This window comes from Cydia pomonella, chromosome 15, assembly GCF_033807575.1.
Source record: "Cydia pomonella isolate Wapato2018A chromosome 15, ilCydPomo1, whole genome shotgun sequence".
NCBI lineage: Eukaryota > Metazoa > Arthropoda > Insecta > Lepidoptera > Tortricidae > Cydia > Cydia pomonella.
In genome coordinates, this window is record NC_084717.1 from 8,578,688 (window position 1) to 8,596,958 (window position 18,271).

At 39.6% G+C, this 18,271-nt stretch overlaps 2 protein-coding genes and 1 long non-coding RNA gene across 5 annotated transcripts in view; 1 reads left to right on the forward strand and 2 right to left on the reverse strand.

Moving 5' to 3' along the window:
* The window catches only part of LOC133525708 (uncharacterized), a 352,002-nt gene extending 342,207 nt beyond the window's left edge, over window positions 1-9,795 (forward strand). For all 3 annotated transcript variants that reach the window (XM_061862067.1, XM_061862069.1, XM_061862068.1), the window contains 8 exons: window positions 53-157; window positions 1,051-1,144; window positions 2,088-2,281; window positions 2,376-3,890; window positions 4,380-4,661; window positions 5,193-5,355; window positions 5,643-5,811; window positions 6,542-9,795. In XM_061862067.1, coding sequence (XP_061718051.1) covers window positions 53-157; window positions 1,051-1,144; window positions 2,088-2,281; window positions 2,376-3,890; window positions 4,380-4,661; window positions 5,193-5,355; window positions 5,643-5,811; window positions 6,542-6,740 — 2,721 coding nt within the window. In that variant the 3' untranslated portion in view covers window positions 6,741-9,795. The remainder of the gene's footprint in view (window positions 1-52; window positions 158-1,050; window positions 1,145-2,087; window positions 2,282-2,375; window positions 3,891-4,379; window positions 4,662-5,192; window positions 5,356-5,642; window positions 5,812-6,541) is intronic.
* The window catches only part of LOC133525722 (uncharacterized), a 322,779-nt gene that overhangs the window by 228,321 nt on the left and 76,187 nt on the right, over window positions 1-18,271 (reverse strand). The gene's annotated exons all lie outside the window — the stretch shown is intronic.
* Window positions 15,289-18,142, reverse strand: LOC133525720 (synaptobrevin homolog YKT6). Its single transcript, XM_061862085.1, has 2 exons — window positions 18,000-18,142; window positions 15,289-17,882 (listed from the first exon to the last, which is right to left on the reverse strand). Exon 2 carries the CDS (start codon window positions 17,823-17,825, stop codon window positions 17,229-17,231), a length of 597 nt encoding a protein of 198 aa, XP_061718069.1. The 5' UTR covers window positions 17,826-17,882; window positions 18,000-18,142; the 3' UTR covers window positions 15,289-17,228.

Here is an 18,271-nt window from a genome sequence, read left to right on the forward strand (position 1 = left end):
GTCGTCTGATTAGCGTGTTGAAATGTGAGGTTAACTTAAGTTTTCTTTACAGGTACTTCAGCAGTATGGGCCATACTACCCGTCCGCTGATCTCTGCTATCAGTACTACCGACCGCCGGGGCGCTACCACCTGCCACCGGCGCAGCCCGACGCACCAGTAAGTACCTTTAACGTACCTACTCGTACTAGGCAATCCTTCAAAATGCAGTCTCATCAGTATTTTTAAGAGGATTGGTAATTCAGGTTTCAATAGGAGTGATAGAAATCAATCTATCTGTGAAACGAAACAATCCGATATCTATGCCTTATATTTGATGATCAAACGAACTTCTTGAAGTGAAGTTCGATCGATATTATATGAGTTTCATTTGAAGATATAAATATTATAATGAAACTTTCCAGATACAATGACAACAGGTAAATTTATGCCTGTAATTATATATTGCTCCAGCTGATAAAACAAACTAAATAGACCGAAAACTATTTTAATAATACATAAATTAACAATAGGCATAAATATACCTTATCTTATTGTATGTTTCGGAGCAATCAAGCTAGTCGTTTTAAAATAGGAGCGTAACTACGTTTGTATGGCGAATAGAGCTTGCTGCGGACTCATAAGATGCCCTACCCTAATGGACAAGGACATGCAGCACGCAGCACATTCCGCGTAAATTTGGGATCCAAGACGATCAAGCGTCTTGCTGCTATTCAAGCTTACATTGTTGTCTAGTACAGTACAAAACTGTTGAAGCGTGATTGAATCAATTTCTATCGATGCGTTTATATCTGGGTTATTCAAGCCTGTTAAATCGACGGAAGACAAAAACTAATCAAAATATGTAGAGCAAAGTGAAACGAGCAATCGGTATCGTCATCGCCGAAGTCGTCTTTTGTAAACATCCTGTCCTGTGTGAACTGTGATTTGTTCGATTCCATGGACTCTTACCTATAGGGTACATTTTTAGTAGTTATCTTCTAATAGTAATCTTTACTAATCATTAACAGTTCAAACATCTTACTGTAAATAACATGTTTCTTGTGTTTCAGATGGTGGGAGTCGGCAGCGATTCGTATCCTCCGCCACAATACTACGGCCAGCCGCCATGTTACCAACACTCGCCGCAGAGGATACCATATGTCGGTCAGTACTAAACATTTAGCATTACGCCAACCAATAGTGTGGCGATCCGGGATCCGTACGTCTATAGATATTATATCATTCACGTCAGCTCAATGACGTCCACTTCTAGAAAAACGATCTCTTCGAATAACGTTGGACGGTTTCCTGCGATCATCATCAAAATAGGCCGAAATTATAGCAATAGGCCTGCTGGACATATTAACTGCAGTCTGGATAGCTATATTTACCTACCCGTTGAGTTATACGTGTTCTTTCGTGAACACTCTTGAACTCTTGATTGGTAAATATGATGTCCTAAGACTAAATGAAACGTTTTTCTACAGATAGTAGTTAAGAGCTAAATAAAAATCGCGCTGATATTGATGGCTTACATTATAATTAAGTACTAACTGTAGGAAGATGCATACTCGTATTTGTACTCTGGGAAACTAAATCCTAAATATTAAGATCGCTAGAAATGGCTACTTGCTATTATCGCTGATCAAATATGATAAATTGTTGCACTATCAGATTGCAATTCAGTGGATGACTCACCTAGCACTTGATGACCAGATGAGCCATCCTTATCAAAGTCCGGACATGTCTGAACTCACTAAGTGACATGTATACTATATTGTAGCTCATTTGTATCAACATTTTTTATATTCACTCGATCTTATCAGACGGACCAGACGTAAACGGACGCGTACTTAAATACTTAACTAAAACTAATACCTATATTACCTATATGAACATCGATCTTTCGTTCCTATACACTGACGGTGATCTTCCTTTAGTCTCGTAACATTTTAACAATTTTATCTATGGATGGGGAATTAAATTTATTATTCGATTGCGAGGGGAGCGTAGGTTTTATGGACACATCTTCCAGAACTAAGCTCCTATTATATGTAAAGGCTTGGAAGATGTACTTACAAATACTCATTGTAACATTGTTTTCCAGAATACCGCGGATGCCCGTGCCCAATTAACGCGTGTCCAAAAAACGTCCTTATTGGGCCCGCTACTGGTAAAGCCCCAACCGGTGGCGGCCCGGCAGACGTCCCACCTGCCCTCGCGCCGCCCGGGGGCGCCTTCCGAGCGAAGGTGCGGGCGTGCGCGCTGGACGCCGTGTCCGACACCCACGGCAGCGGAAAGGTAAGCCTACCGCTAATTGGGTTTATAGATCGAATTGGGCTTCACATCCCTTCTTTGTGATCAAGAATTGTATTATATACTTTACCCGTTGCAGGATCCGCCTCTAGAACCAGAGCCGCCAGCAGCAGCCGACGCTCCGCACCCGTGTCCCGTGCCAGCCATAGGCGGCGCTTCGCCCAAGCGGGAGTTTGACGTGCGCGACGCGCTCCGTCTGCCGCGGGAGCTGCCCGGCCCCGAGCCCGGGCCGCCGTCGCCCGCGCGAGGCTCGGCCGGCGCGTGCGCACCGCAGCCGCCGCCATCGGCGCCGCGACGCGCGCGCCTCGGCAAAGCCATGGCTCGCCGCTCCCTCGCCGGCGACGACACCGGCTTACTCCTCCAACCACCGCCCGCCTCACACAGCGACGCCGACGATGACGTGCTCGCTATCTCCCCTCCTCTTTGCGTTCCCATCGATCTGTCCTCTTCTGATGAACGAACGACGCCTCTAGTCGATGTTAAGAAGGAAAACGAGGGCCCGACTTATTCTCCGCCGCGAAAGGCAGATACGCTCGCCCTACGAGAGCACAATATAGCCTTGATAGAGGCAGCTGCGGCGCCCGATACGCCCGAGGCGGTCAAGCGGAGATACTCAAGACCGAAGCTGGAGATTGAAATGAAAGACGCGGAACTGGAAGATCCTTGCCGGACAAACGGCATCGGCGAACATGTGAAACTTCAGAAGCGCAGGAAGGTCTCGAGTGAACAGACCGAGACGCGCATTGAGACGGTCACGAGAGAGCCCAAGAGGAAGACTCAGAAGCCGAGGCGGACGCCTAAAACGCCCGCGGCGGAGAGGAAATCTCTGAAAAGAAAGTCGGATAAGTCCGCGGAGGAACCGGAAGCAAAGAAAGCCGTCGTGGAGCACTCTGCTGTCAGCGACGACCCGCGACTTAAGAACGTGGCTGCGCTTCCAGAAGATACCGTCGCCATGAAACCCAAAACTAAAAGTGCCGTGCTGCTTGATAATTTGTTAAGGAAAAATAGTATTGATAGGTTGGACGCGAAAGGATACGGCTCCGATAAGGAGATTAATCCAGCTGAACTATTCTTTTCGCCCAGTGAAAATATCGCGCAAACTAAAAAGACATTAAACATCAATAATAATATCGTCGATACCAATGGTATCGTCAATGGCGTTAGGTCCACGGGATCGCCCGTGATAGAGAAAAAAGTAACCAAGAAATCGTGTAAAATAGAGAAAATCGATTCTAAAATAACGCACAATTTAAAATCAGTATTAAAACCCACCGAGAAACAGGATTACGAGGAGGACGCTAAAGTGCCAACAAAGTGTGAAACCGAAAAGAATAGTACCGTAGTTTCTGGCGAAGCAATTCTAACAGAGGCCGTGAAGGACAAAAGTGAGGCCGTTAAGGACAAAAGTGAGTCCGCCAAGAATGATAGTGTTAGTAATAAAGTTCCCGAAGTGAAGAAAGGGGCAAAGAAGCCTGAGGCCGATAAAGAGGATGTCCCGAAAGAGACCGAGAAGGAAGCCGACAAAGAAGAAGCCAAGGAGGTTCTGAAGCCGGTGAAGCGGTGCAAGCTCGTCGACAAGGTTGTGGGAGAAAAGGTGAGCCTTTTTATAACTTTTTTTTCTCGTCTCATGATAAAACTTAATTAATCCTATCTATAAGATAGTTCAGGACCGTGCGTGTTGGAGGTTTTGCCACCTCGTGCCAATCGAAAACTTTAACAACTAACGCTTATAAGCAGGTTCTACTCCCTACAGTTCACGCACGCTCTATTGCGCGTTGTGGGGTCTGCCCTCTAGTGGTTTAAATAAAATAAAAACATGACATTATGCTTCGCGCCAATAAAAGGGGGGGGTGCTGTGCTACCCATGCTTCATGCACGCTTCCTATAGGTAAACTTAGTAAGAAGTGGATATATCGCGTGAAAGATGAACGTTGTCGGGATGAATATATATAAATATATATGTTATAAGATGGATGTAAAAATTAACAAGCGGCATACCGCTTCCATCCATAGATATGGCTTATACAGACTCAGATAGCCTCGTCGTTACACTGCAGTGTGATCATATTTTGAGTATGTTCAGGTGAAACTGTTCGCAAAGAAGGGCGTGATCAAGACCGACGAGGCGGCCCTCCTGGTGGAGGACGCGTGCGCGTCGCCGACGCCCCAGGCGGGGCGGGCGGGGCGGGCGGCGCGGGCGGGGCGCGCGCGGCGCGTGAGGCGGCGCCGCTCGCTGGCCGGCGCGCGCCGCCGCCGCGCCGCCGCGCCGCCGCCCGCGCTGGCGCCCGAGCCGCGCGCGCCGCCGCGCTGGAGCAACGGCTGGACTTGGGACGGCGAGGACCACATCTCCAAAGTCTACCTCAATGTGAGTTACTGCGCATTATATCTTTATTTGTATCTTTAGTATATTTCGCATTTGGATTTGTAAAAAACGTAAACAAAAATCACTGGATGACTGAAGTCACGTAGTTTTCTATTAATATTTAGATGTGTTTAGGTATAGAATAAATACATTTTTTGTGTTCTGTACCAATTAATACATTTTTTGTGTTCTGTACCAATCTCGGCTCGCAAAACACTTCTGGAACACTTCTGTCGTCTCCTCGTCTGTAACAATTTTTTTTCGCAAGCTTTAACACAGGTCGGAGCTCTTTTTTTGTGAAAATTCTATTTAGAAATTTGTTCTTTTTGTGAGCAAATAAGCTTTATTTTAATTTAAAATTTACTTAAGTCCTTTTAAAAATTCTAAGCTTGAGTTAAGGTACAGTTCAATGCCCGATGAAGACTTAGGGTCGGTTACACCAAACCGTCTGTCACGCACCGTTAGAACGTTCAACTGACCCTTACGCTTTAAACATACCGCTAGTTGGATGTTCACCGCCATTGTATTTTACAGAACGACAGCCGGCTAGACCGCACGGCGCGCTGCTGGTCGCGCATGACGCACGCGAGCGGCGACCGCGTGGCGCGCGGCGACTGCGTGCTGCTGCGCGCCTCCTCCGCGCGCGCGCAACCCTTCGTGGCGCGCGTCGCTCGCCTGTGGGAGAACCCCGACGACGGTGAGTACAGCACAGCCGGCTACACCGCCGCGGTGGCGACCGCGATGGCACGAAAAGACTCTCATTAAATGGATCACCCTTTTCTCAGTTTTCGGCCGGGACGCAATTGGTCATGGGAATCTGTACCTGGCTCGCGGTCTATTAGTAGTACCCCTTGTGTGTTGCCCCGTTTCCTTTCTTCGAGGTGAACAGTACAAAGTAAATAGTTAGTCTTCGCTTCGCTTCCTACAAAATAATTTTTTTAATGTTTTCTTTTACTTATAATAAATTTAGTATATTGATCTCAGGTGAAATGATGGTGTCCCTCGTATGGTACTACCGGCCGGAGCACACGCACGGCGGCCGGCAGCCGGAAGACGCGCCGGACGAGGTGTTCGCGTCGCGCCACCGCGACGCCAATTCCGTCGCCTGCATCGAGGACAAGTGCTACGTGCTCACCTTCAACGAGTACTGTCGGTGAGTGAGGTTTATACTAAACGGTGAAAACGCGTTCCCAGACATGCTCCTACCGTTGCCCAAAGTCGCCGTCAAAAGTATTTTTTGGGCAAAGTCTAAACGGTTTCCTTAGGTACATGTTAAAGTGCAAAGTTCACTTTACATTGCGCTATTTTAAATCAACCGTCTTTAGTATCGATACGGTCCTTCCTCTTCGATCCATAAAATTAAAAAATCATTCATGGGTAATTGTGTAAGATTTAATAATAATTTTCCAAACCATATTAGTGAATTATCAATTAATAAATTTAAGAATCATGTAAAGCGTAAACTTATTTCTAAAGCTTATTATACCACACAAGACTACATGAATGATAAAACAACGTGGGATTAATTGTGATTCGAAATGATTAATTATTTATTATAATAAATAATATTTGAATAATGATGATTGACATTTAGAATTTATTCTAGAAACATTCTAGACTAGTATTTTATATACAATGTTTTTTTTTGTTTGACGATATTTTGTGAAATTCTTAGTATTAAATTTGATCTATGAATTATATTCATTAGTATTATATATGGAATAATATTTACATCAATAAATTGCTCTGATAATTAGCTTAAGATAAAAATATGTAATACTGTGTTACTATTCATAAGTGCTTGTTGCTAGCCCTACATGAATAAAGTAATACTATATTTGAAGTTGAGCTGGTTAAGCATTGCCCCCATGGACCGATTGCAGATACCGCAAGCGGCTAAAAGCGGCGGAGGAGGGCGTGCGCGCGGCGCCGTCGATCGTGCCGCCCGCGCCGGCGGCGGACGCGCCGGCCGCCGCCACCAACGACGCCAAGCTGCCGCCCGGCGTGTCGCCCGAGCTCGTGCTGTTCTGCCGCAAGATCTACGACTTCCGCTCCAAGAAGATCCAGGTGCCCAACAAGTGACGACCCCACAGTGCAAACACCAAAGTTAATTTAGGACTCCCGAGTAGACCCTAATACTAGTACAAAACGTTCCCGGTGCAAATAGTAGTATCGCCATTTTTGTATGATTCGATATACGCCGTTCCCCTGTGTTGCTATGTGACGTGATTTGGCGTATCGCTACTTATGTTGATTTCGTTTCGTTGAAGAAGTATCAAATGATGCCTTTTATAATGTGTAAGTAGGTTGTAAGTGATCATGGGCGGTTTTATTGTGTAGTGATAGCGACGTATTTTCTTTAATTTGCTTAGAGTGCGCTGCGTCCTATTTATGTATAATTTCTGTAGGAACTGAGTGTAAAATTTAATCTATTTTCTCGTAGATGATTGGATTACGGCTAACGATAAGTTTCGATTAGGCTGGATGTAAAAGGCATTTATAATTAATTTTAATTACCTTATTGTTACATTGTTGTCAATGTAGAGTCTATATTAAATTATTATTTTTAGTTAAGCATATTATTTTAAATCAGTGCAAGGCCTGGTCCGCCATCGGCCGAGGATCTCCCAGTTTTCTGTTTACGTTCCTTCACGGTCAAATCATTACCATATTTACACTTTTTGACGACGCTATCAAATGAAAAAAGAAATTGTGTGATAGAGTTTGAATCATTGTATCTATTATTATATGAAATAAAATCATGATCGATTTTTTAATGTATGTTTGTTAATACAATGACAGACAAATGAAGCTTGTAGTGATCACTCTGATACATCGCACACTGCTGATTTTTTTCGGCTGACACAGCGTTGGGTAACATTATTATGAATCTTAACGCCATGTCGTAAGGTCTGTTTTAGACTTACAATTTACAAGGTCCTAAAGAATTGAAACGATTGTTCCCTCAGTGTGCGAAGTATAGCGACTGCGTGAATGTATCTTCACCTATATATACAATATATCAGTCGTAGTTTTGAACATATACATGTATTGGGTAGATATTTCTATTAAATATATATGTGGAGTACTCTGCCTTGGAAGGAATTGATTTATATACTGCATTTCGGCTCTCTGTACGATTACCTTCGGTTTTCCCATTTCTTTACGAAGACTGAGCGAGGCGAGTGTCTCACGCCGTCAATTGAATCGAAATTCGAAAATGTTACAATTTCGTTTCGCGCAATTTTTATCCAGTAATAAACATAAAAATGAAAATAACAAATGGGAACATTGTAACATATTTTAAATGTAATGTTAGAGCGTTAGTGTATCGGTCGCAGAGTGGAAAAGAGATATATGTGCGACTGTAATAGTGAAATCTCTTTATCATTAGAGACATAAATTTTAAGTAGCGCAGTACATAAAGTAAAAAAAAGTATATTTAACGTTATAACTCCCGCGTGGAAGTTGGTCAAAGGGCATTTATACGTTTGCAACTTCTGTAGGTACTTACTTCCTTCGCTATGGGTCTGGCCACCATAAGTTACACCATAAAATAGCATGCATAAAGGTAAGACGTATTTTTATGGTACAACTTTTGTGGACCACACTACTATCCTTGACGTTTAAGTTGATGTTGTTTTTGTAAATACGCCTTTGTTATTCCTCGCAAAATTTATTATTCCACCGGCGGAGAAGAATATAATTCGAAGTAAGATGATAATTGTTACATAACATCATCACCGCCGGTCTATTCCAAAGCGTTAGTTCTATGTCTATTTTCTTTTTTTCATTGCTTCATGCCAAAAAATTAGCTGCAAACATAATTGTTCAGTAATATAATACCAATCTCTTCTACTTAGGTTACAAGAATGTTAACAGAGGCTGCGACTTCCCCACTGAACATTTCTTTTGTCGTGACATTTTACCTATGTCTTTGGCATGGCGGTAACTACGAGAAAACACTTGTGTCTAATCAGCACTGTTTAAAAATAGCGAAACGAAAATACGCAATGCAGTGCTTTGTTAGAACTAGGAAAAAAGACACTTTTTAACATATTCACTGCCAGCAACCCGCAAGGCAGGTTCTCTGTTTGTACGCGCTTTTCGCTACATATGGTTTTTCCTGTGTTATCGGCTACGCTCGTAGTGCGTAGCCCGTGCTGGCACTGAAGGTGTTAAAATACTCCTTTACAGTACATATGGTGCTACTTTACCGCACTAGTTCGAAAATTAGCATATTACGTTACTATATGTCGAACATTTAAAGGGCCATATGTACTGTAAAACGTTGTACAGTCAGCGTCAAATACTTTGTAGCAGTCAAAGTGGCCAAATAGTTCGGTACACCATACTAAATATATGGTGTACCGAACTATTTGGCTACTTTGGTTGCTACAAAGTATTTGACGCTGACTGTACGATACATGTGCAAATAGGTAATTCGCAACTCGTGTCGATTTAAAACACTCCCTTCGGTCCTGTTTTAATTTATCACCACTCGTTTCGAATTTCCTATTTTTCGCACTTGTATCGTAATGTACTATTATGTACGCACGTACGTCAAAATCATTCAACCGCCATGTCACTGTTACCATAACGACTATAAGAAAGTATGCGATTCTTCTATCCTATACGTAATGATTGAGCCTAAGTGATGTAGTTTTACTGAATCACGTAGCTAGATTATAGCACGTAAGGTGCCAACTGAGAACAGAAACGGACTTCCCCATTTTTTCTATAGAACGTAGTTTCACAGAACTAATGGGAAAGTACCTTAGGAATCTTGAAATCAAACAAAATTGTCCCCAGTTTTCGTATGCAGACTCTGATAACGTTATTGTCTTCTCATTATTAATTAATTAGACTTAATAAGTAAATTCCAATAATAATTAACTACTATAAGTGAGAACTCTCCCTTGCTTGTAGACAATTTGTTACCCGTTCTCAGAGTTGCATAGTCAATGATTTTTTTTAGAATTAGTTTTACTAATAAGAAAAAAATACCTTGTTTTTATTATCTAATTTATTTGTTTCAATGAAAATTATATAGGTATATTTTTATTATTGTAATCTACATAGTTATGTTGGCTGTAATTTAATATTGATGTAATTAATATATGTATTTTTATTTCAACCTGTGTTTTATTCTTATCTCGGGGTTGGCCATATACTGAGCATCAATTCTTGCAATATCAAGCAAATGAACAAGTCCTGACAGTGGTCGAGAATTTGTTAGCTCAAAGGCGAAAATGGGCGCTCCAACAGTGAAATACAATGTGTTTGTCCACGTATAGTGGAGCCGTTAACCACGTATAGTACGATGAATTTCGTCGTCAAATCACCCCCCATACCTATGTTTTTTCTCAACCATATTAAAACTGCACCCTTTCATTGTTTTATGGTGCCATACACTACTGAACTTGGTTAATGTTCCATTTGCCCATTTGCCTATCGCAGATCTAAAAAATAATAATCATTCGATAGCTTATGACTTAGGGCATAAATTTGAAGCATAAATGTGACAAAGAATATTCCACTATTACTCTATAATTACTAACAAAGATAAAAAAAATCGTCATCAAAAAAATTTTTTTTTCAAAAACGATGCCGTTGACTTGTACTTTATTTAATGGTAAATGATAGAACAGGATATCAGCTAAAAGTTGACATCAAAATAATAGCCCTAGTTAAAACAGTTCACAAGTTACACGAGTCCAAACAAGACCTTCTGTAATGGAACTTGCTTTTCTTTATTGAGCCCTACTTCATAATTCATAACCCTTATTCTCTGGGGAAAATAAGGGTTATGAATTAATGATGATGGCTCGTAACTAGGTCTTCACACGGAGGTAAAACTAAGCAGGATTGTATTATTACTTTTATGACAATCAAAATTGGACCATGTTACCAAGCTAGATAGGTATATAAATATAGGTGACTAAATAAATCTGTTCGAAAGAGATCAAATCCAAGAACTACGTCCCACTTATGGCTCAGTTTCATTGGTCGATAGGGCCCGTATACGGGGTGCGGTAGATTTCCATAAAGGATGTCATTGGGCTCGCATTCGGGGAACTGTTTTCATTAGTCGATGTGGCCCGTATAGACCGCGAGCCAGGAACAGATTTCCATGACCAATCGCCTCCCGGCCGAAAACTCGTACCTATAGTGGTTAACGGCTACGTATGATGAACCTTCGTGGACGTCAGCTGCCGCTCCGTTGGTGGGTTGAGGAATGGCAGCCACCGAAACACGTCAAACAAAAAAAGAAATGGCCGTCGCCTCCCGATTGATACTTTGTCAGTTGATAGTTCAGATGCTATTGTTAGTTAAAAAAAATCGTCAGCCGGTTATATCGCGGTGCTAAGAATCTCAGCTGGTCGCATGAACATGTAAAAAATAAGTGCTATACCTTTTTATGATAGCAATAACAAATCATGAAAGTTTACATGTAGCATTTCATCAGGCGTAAACTCCTGAAACGCCATCAACGGATTACGCAATTTATACATAACGCATATTTTTTACATGTTCATTTTACAGCTGACGGTCTTTACACCGAGATACAACCGGCTGACGGTTTTTAGGGTTCCGTACCCAAAGGGTCAAACGGGACCCTATTACTGAGACTCCGCTGTCCGTCCGTCCGTCTGTCACCAGGCTGTATCTCATGAACCGTGATAGTCAGCCAGTTGAAATTTCTACAGATTATGTATTTCTGTTGCCGCTATAACAACAAATACTAAAAACAGAATAAAATAAATATTTATTTCCACTCTTGAGGTTCTTATCCAATCACCGAAGTTAAGCAACGTCGGGCGGGGTCAGTACTTGGATGGGTGACCGTTTTTATAGATTTGTACGGAACCCTTCCTGTGCGAGTCCGACTCGCACTTGGCCGGTTTTTTTAACTTAAAACAGCATCAAAACTATCATCGAAAAGAAATATGCTCCTGGCCCGCGGTCTAGTATGCGGGGTGTGGAAGATTTCTAAAACGCATGCCATTATGAGTTTTACTAGTCGTTATACCACCTTACCGCCTGCGGGGAGTCACCCGCATGCTGTATATCGATCGAACTATCGACTTATATGTTATGAGTTTCACTAGTCGTTATACCGCCTGCGGGGACTCCCCGCACGGTTTATATCGACCACTGAAACTGAGCCATTAGGTATATAAGTTATAGCTCTACCAAATATTAACAAAGCAGTAGGGATCGATGAATGAATTAAGACAATCATAACAGTAAATATCGATTATTTATTGAACAACGTCTAGTCTAATACATTCGAATAGCGGTTTATTTGCTATTCGAGTTATAAAAGTAGGTATACTCCGAAAAAGGACGCTTTTCCAACAACTGGGCTATGTCTAAGAAAAATACACGTTTTTAAATTTCATTATTGTGGTACACCTTATTCGTTATCATTCGGTAAATACCTACTTAATTATTGCTTTACTCAGGATCTGGGGGTTACCGCGAACGTCTAACAAACATCAAAGTTAAGGTAGGTACCTGCTCACATATAGCAAATGCCATAGAGATTTTCGAGGTAGTCTCCAGGCTAGGGATTGCAAACCGGATTGGTTTTCAATCCGGCCGGATCCGGCCGGATTTTGGCCATAGTCCGGCCGGATCCGGCCGGACCGGATCCGGTTTGGTATAGGGATATAAAAGTTAATTAAATGACATATTTTTGTACTTTTTTGCGTAATACGTATTCCTAAATCTATATATACTACAATTTATTATATTTAACCATTCAAAAGTGCTCAAATTTTCGTTTACAATTATAAATTTGATTAGTTTTCAAAGCCGGATGATGGGATGTGGGGTGGGTTGGAGCTCCTAGAAAGGACAAGTTTTCGTAACTGTTCTTTGATTGAATTCTTGTAGTCTGTTCGGAAAGAGAAGAGTCGTGGAATGTATTGGGCCCCATACATTCCACGACTCTTCTCTTTCCTCACAAACTCTAACGATGACATCCATTCTAGCATAGAGAAATAAGAAGTACATAGAGTGCTCACTCCATACATCAGTTTTGGTACCAAAACGCTTATTATTTTCGTAGTCGACATCTAGCATCGAGTAGCGGAACTCTCAGTACTGCTACTCGACAATAGATATCGCGGCAAACAAGAGTAACTGGAACTCTATTTTCAACTCCTACGCTTAGTATTATTTATTACTTTTAATGAAGATATTTTACTTTTAACCAATTTTGATATTAAATGCGCTCTAGTCTTGCTCTAATTTTTTTGTCCGAAAAAGTAGTAGACTGTATGTCTTAAAAAAAATTGTACTTTTTTAATTTATGGAAAAGTATAGTGGTCAAATTATAGGGAACAACACACGACACGACGATCTCATGCGAAAAATAATAGAATGTAGGATTGAAAACCATTGCGGAAAGGGACTCCCTAAGAAAAGTTACATAGATCAAATAAAGAATTGGCTAGACGTATGTACCAGGAAGCATGTACCAGGAGATGAAGGAAATTGCATAAGATTGGATGAAATTGTAAAGACAATTGTTGTTACCTGGTTCTATTTTCCTTTAAAATTCATTTGTAGTTTTACATGTATGTAAAATGTATGATTGTTGGTGCAATAAAGAATATTTACTTACTTACTTACTTACAATTCAATTCAATTGTATTCTCTCTTAAATTTGAATAGAAATAAATCTATATTTTATCATATATATACATACTCGTATATCGGAGAAAACTAAAGATTATCAATATTATCATATATTTTTCATTCACGCATATTGATGAGCCCAACTGTAGTCGGTTGAGTACCGCCGACTTAATCCTGCTCATTTGTTTACTTTTAATCTCCTATCACATCATTATGACACGACATTATCCTTCTCTTTAGCATAAATTACAAATGCCTTCCATGGCATCTCCATCCTTTAATTTTTCCTTCTATTACAGTATTTATGTAATCGTCATATCGTGCCACCAACATGAAAGAAGAAGAAATCCTCTTCTGTTCCCAGTCATCGTCATAATAAATATATTTTTATCTTACTAAATTTAAACTTTTTGATTCGTTTTTTGTTCTGTTCAACTTCATACCTCGTATCCGTTGCCTTTTCCTCATTTGAAACGCACAGCGCGTGCTGTATTTAGGCGTTTTTTATTTTACCGGATCCGGTGATTTTTATCGGATGCGGTAGCTCCTGAAAAGTGCCGGATCCGGCCGGATTACCGGATCCGCCGGACCGGATTGCAATCCCTACTCCAGGCTCTTATTCTTAACGTTATATTATTTAAAGTTAAATTATGTTAACGTAGAGAACCGTTTTCTTTTTTTCAACTGGAATGTTGTTAGGCGGAGCCGGAAATTTCATGCGGATTGCAATAAAAATACGTACCTATCGCTTTGCCTCACTGTTTGAACACCACCTTAAATTTCATGTACAACGGCGATATATGTTAACGGCACCAATCATGGGACATTTAAGAGATTTTTTTTTAGTATTTTCATATTTCATCGACAGCTGTAAAATTACTACTTACCGTTTTATGCGTTAAAAGTTGAATGTCCTATTCATCCTTTATGTTTTCTATGTATTTAATCAAAGTTGCTGCAATTGGTTTCAACATTATTAACAAATTAAAACTATTTACGGTTTTTGCTCCAGTCATGGGATGTATGGCGCCATTCATTTATATCAGTGAAAATTTTAACTTAAGTAGCTGCCTCCCTTGTTTATGGTAAAATAATGCCAGAGTTATAAACTGATGGTGAATACTTATTTAAAGGGGCTCACTGATTGCCAGTTCGACGGCCGATATCGGCTTGTCAGTTATAAGCAAAAGCTGACAATCGCGAATAGATGACAGGCCGATATCGTCCGGCGAACTGGTCCCAATGATTAGCCCCTTTACAGGATTTGTCTATACCATCCTATTACTGGTGCCAGCCCCATCATAGGGGTGTTTGAACCAAAGAGTAAAGCAAGTATATAGGTAGTTTGAACATTGAATTAAATGACCATCCGTACAGGTACCTTATCCTTACAACGGGATGTACAAATGATCATTAGCAGTTTTTTTATTGATAAATGATTAGGTGTGTCAATACTATCAATTATTAAGTGTGCCTCGTACGTAGGAACGCTTATCCTACTAGGCAGCTAGGTACCTACCACAGAGAAATATCACCGAAGTTACGAAAAATTCCAAGAAAACAATTAAATATATTAACTTACTAAAAAGTAGGTGCGATAAACAGGGGTTAGGTATACCAGGTTGTCATCTAACTAGTGGGAATAACCATCACTAACGTGTAACCAGTGGTAACAAGGGACTTTTCTCATCTGTTACCACTGTTACGATTATAAATATACAACTTACAAATATTTAAATACTGTTCCTCCACGTATTTGTTCAAGATCTTTAGAACTTAGACAATTTCATATATGTAATACAAAAATGGTGTCAAGCTTTCCTATATACATACATTCTGGAGTCTCGCTAGGACTTTCGGCCAATGTGGTTGATTCCTCTAGGTATTATTTGTATTTTATGATTTAAATATACGGGAGGAAGGTAACTTCCCGATTATTGGCAATGAGGGTAGGAAATATAACCATAAAAAAATATCAATCTTTAAAACTTCCACAATCTAGATTGCAGCTTTATTGTCAGTAATAAAAAAATCAACCATAACCTCCGAGATGATTTTTTTAAGTAATACTGTATGTAAACTAATGAAAAGCAGTCTCGTCAGTGTTCATTGGGTTTTTGTAAGTCATACCTAGTCAAAAAACAATTTGCTTTTTTTAACACATTGAGTGCCGGGATCTCGCTCGGTGGGTTCTCAGTTCGCAGTCGTTATTCTCTACAAAGAAAGCGGGAGAACTCTAGGATCGGCTACGAGCGTAGCGCTACGAAAACCTTGGCAGTGAATGTGTTAAATTACAATTTTATGAATAATTCGGTACACGACGGGAAGAAGTTGATACCCCGAGATATAAAATTGAAGAAATTTGAAGTTAAAATGGAATAACATAAGGTTGAGATTTCTTCAGTTCTATATCTCGAGTTATAAAGTTCTTTCTGCCGGGTACGGAATTTCATGTTGAAGTTGTAGTTTTCACCTTATTACAAAGAAATCTATTATCATTATGTTACACTTCATTAAACCACTATTTCGTTATTTTTTTCATTGGTTTACATAGGTACTGTATAGTTCATTCAAATATAGATCTTACTGTTCAGACATTAAGTCGACATTCTAATGACAGTTTGAATTAATAATTTCAAAGATACCATGTTTCCAACAAATTAATTAAACTATTTTTAGTCAACTATCATTGCAATAATTTTAGATAAGTATGAGGGTTCCAGCTAACCTCTGGACTTGTAAACATTTTGGTGGGCTATGAACACAATAGGTTGGAACTATATTAACCAACAGTCTATTAAGTAGTGTAGTGTAATGTATAAAAAGGAATGTAAATAAAACATACATTACTGAATTAAAAATAAGTGAGATAAGTATTTAGATATTCGTTAATTTCAAAAACAATATATTCAAGAATACAACATATTTGTGTTATAATTCTGAAGCTTCCCAACATGAATATCTGTTTAAGCTACTTGTAATAACAAACACATGAGTCACACATCATATAAATAAGGTGATAAGTCACAAACTGTAAAAACCCAGTGTTGAACTGTCTTTTGCCCATTTTTATTGTATTCATACAATATGGTTTAATACAATAATATTCATATCAATTGGGTTTATATCCTACACACACATTAAGAAAGATATATTGTCATCCACACAAGTTTTAACCACTATAGTCCATTTTTTTCATTAGAAAGAAGGTAAACAGTGTTGATGTGTCTTTTTATTGAATAACACCTTAGAAAAATAAATCATGGCAAATATGTAACACTTATAAACCACATACGATCATTCACATTATTTTGCTTTCATAAATAATAGTGACTGATTTTTAAAAAGCGTTAAAAAAAGAAGCCATGTCAAGATTGTTTACCTTTTTTCTAATGCTAAAAAAATGAACTATAAGCCTTGTTAAAATTGTAGATGAGACAACTGTAAATACTATAATATTGTATACAGTAAATGTCTGTGATGTTCAAAAAAAATAATCAAGTTCTAAAAAAACTTGTGCTATTCACATCATATACTAAATTACTTTGACATTATCTATTCTGCTCAGCGCTGCAGCAAACCTAGCAATATGATTTTAACAAAGCTATCTGACCTTACTAACTTAAATACATTGGAATAATCATTCTACTAACATTGGTTACTTATGGCATTAGCAGGTCAAATAACACCATAAAAGTAAACATTATACATCTGATTACACAAAATGCATCTAAATACCCCAAACTAATCATAATCAAATAAAACAATAGCAGAATATTCATCAGTTTCCCAGTTTTAAGCAAAAGCTTATAACATCACACACAATACACATTTATTACATTTATTAATGTTTATGTATGGTATAACATTTTAATAATTTGCTCTAAAACAACTATGGCCGTTCAATTGACACAAAGTTCTTCAGAAGTTACAGCAACTATTGGTCTTTCGGGCAGTCTTGTAGAATGCTTTACTGTGGTAAGACAAGCTGTCTGACTTGGCAACAAGGTCATCTAGTTTCTCACCTCTCTCTAGCACTGCCTTTATTGTGTCATGTAAAATGATCTTTGTCTCGTCTAAGTCCTCCTGGATTTTTGTAAGAGCATCTGCTTCCCTGGGATTCTGGTACTTGACTAAATATTGGGGCAACACGGGGAAGTCTACAGTAGTGTTGTTGGCTGTTGGCCAAGTGTTAGCAGGCACTCTTGCTGTGAACTCATCCAATATTTTGGTTATCAATGTGTGTGCAACTCTGCTGGGGTATTCATGGTCCGAAATGAGTATGCCTGCAAGGTTGTCCGCTCTCACATACACTTGCAGCATATACTCTCCTTCCTTTACTGACTGTCTGGCAGCTGGCTGTGTCCTCTCCACCATAGTTTTACTAACAAATGACATGAACTCTTGGACTGAACCTTTCTGGAAGTAGCTAAAACTTGATAAGTCGTACGCATCTTTTAAAATTGTCGCACTGTTTACTCCTTTGTAAAGAACTAGAAGCCCGTACACTTTCACCATTTTGACGGAAGCTGCAAACCTTGACCACTGGAATTACTTGACGAGTCAAATGGCGCGCTGCAAGGAACAATGAAGACAATAATATAGAAAGGCAAATAGACTTAATAATAATCTTAATTAATCGACAATCCAAATGATGAAAACCTAATAACAAATAGATAACTAGCTCCTTACATCAAAAAATATATATTTAGTTGCTGTTATCAAAACACTTTCTCTACGTAAGCATTCTTGAATTTAAGATATTAAGTAATTAATTCCACTTAATTCACACAAAATCACAGAACAAGTGAGATCGAGATCGCTTACGTCACTTGATTTACGTATACGTACGTCAGACCAAACTAATGTCAAATGTCAATAAGACCGATTCTTCATTTTTGTTTTGAATGTTTCAACGTATTTAACAATGTCTTAAACATCGACGCGACCAACATGTAAGATGC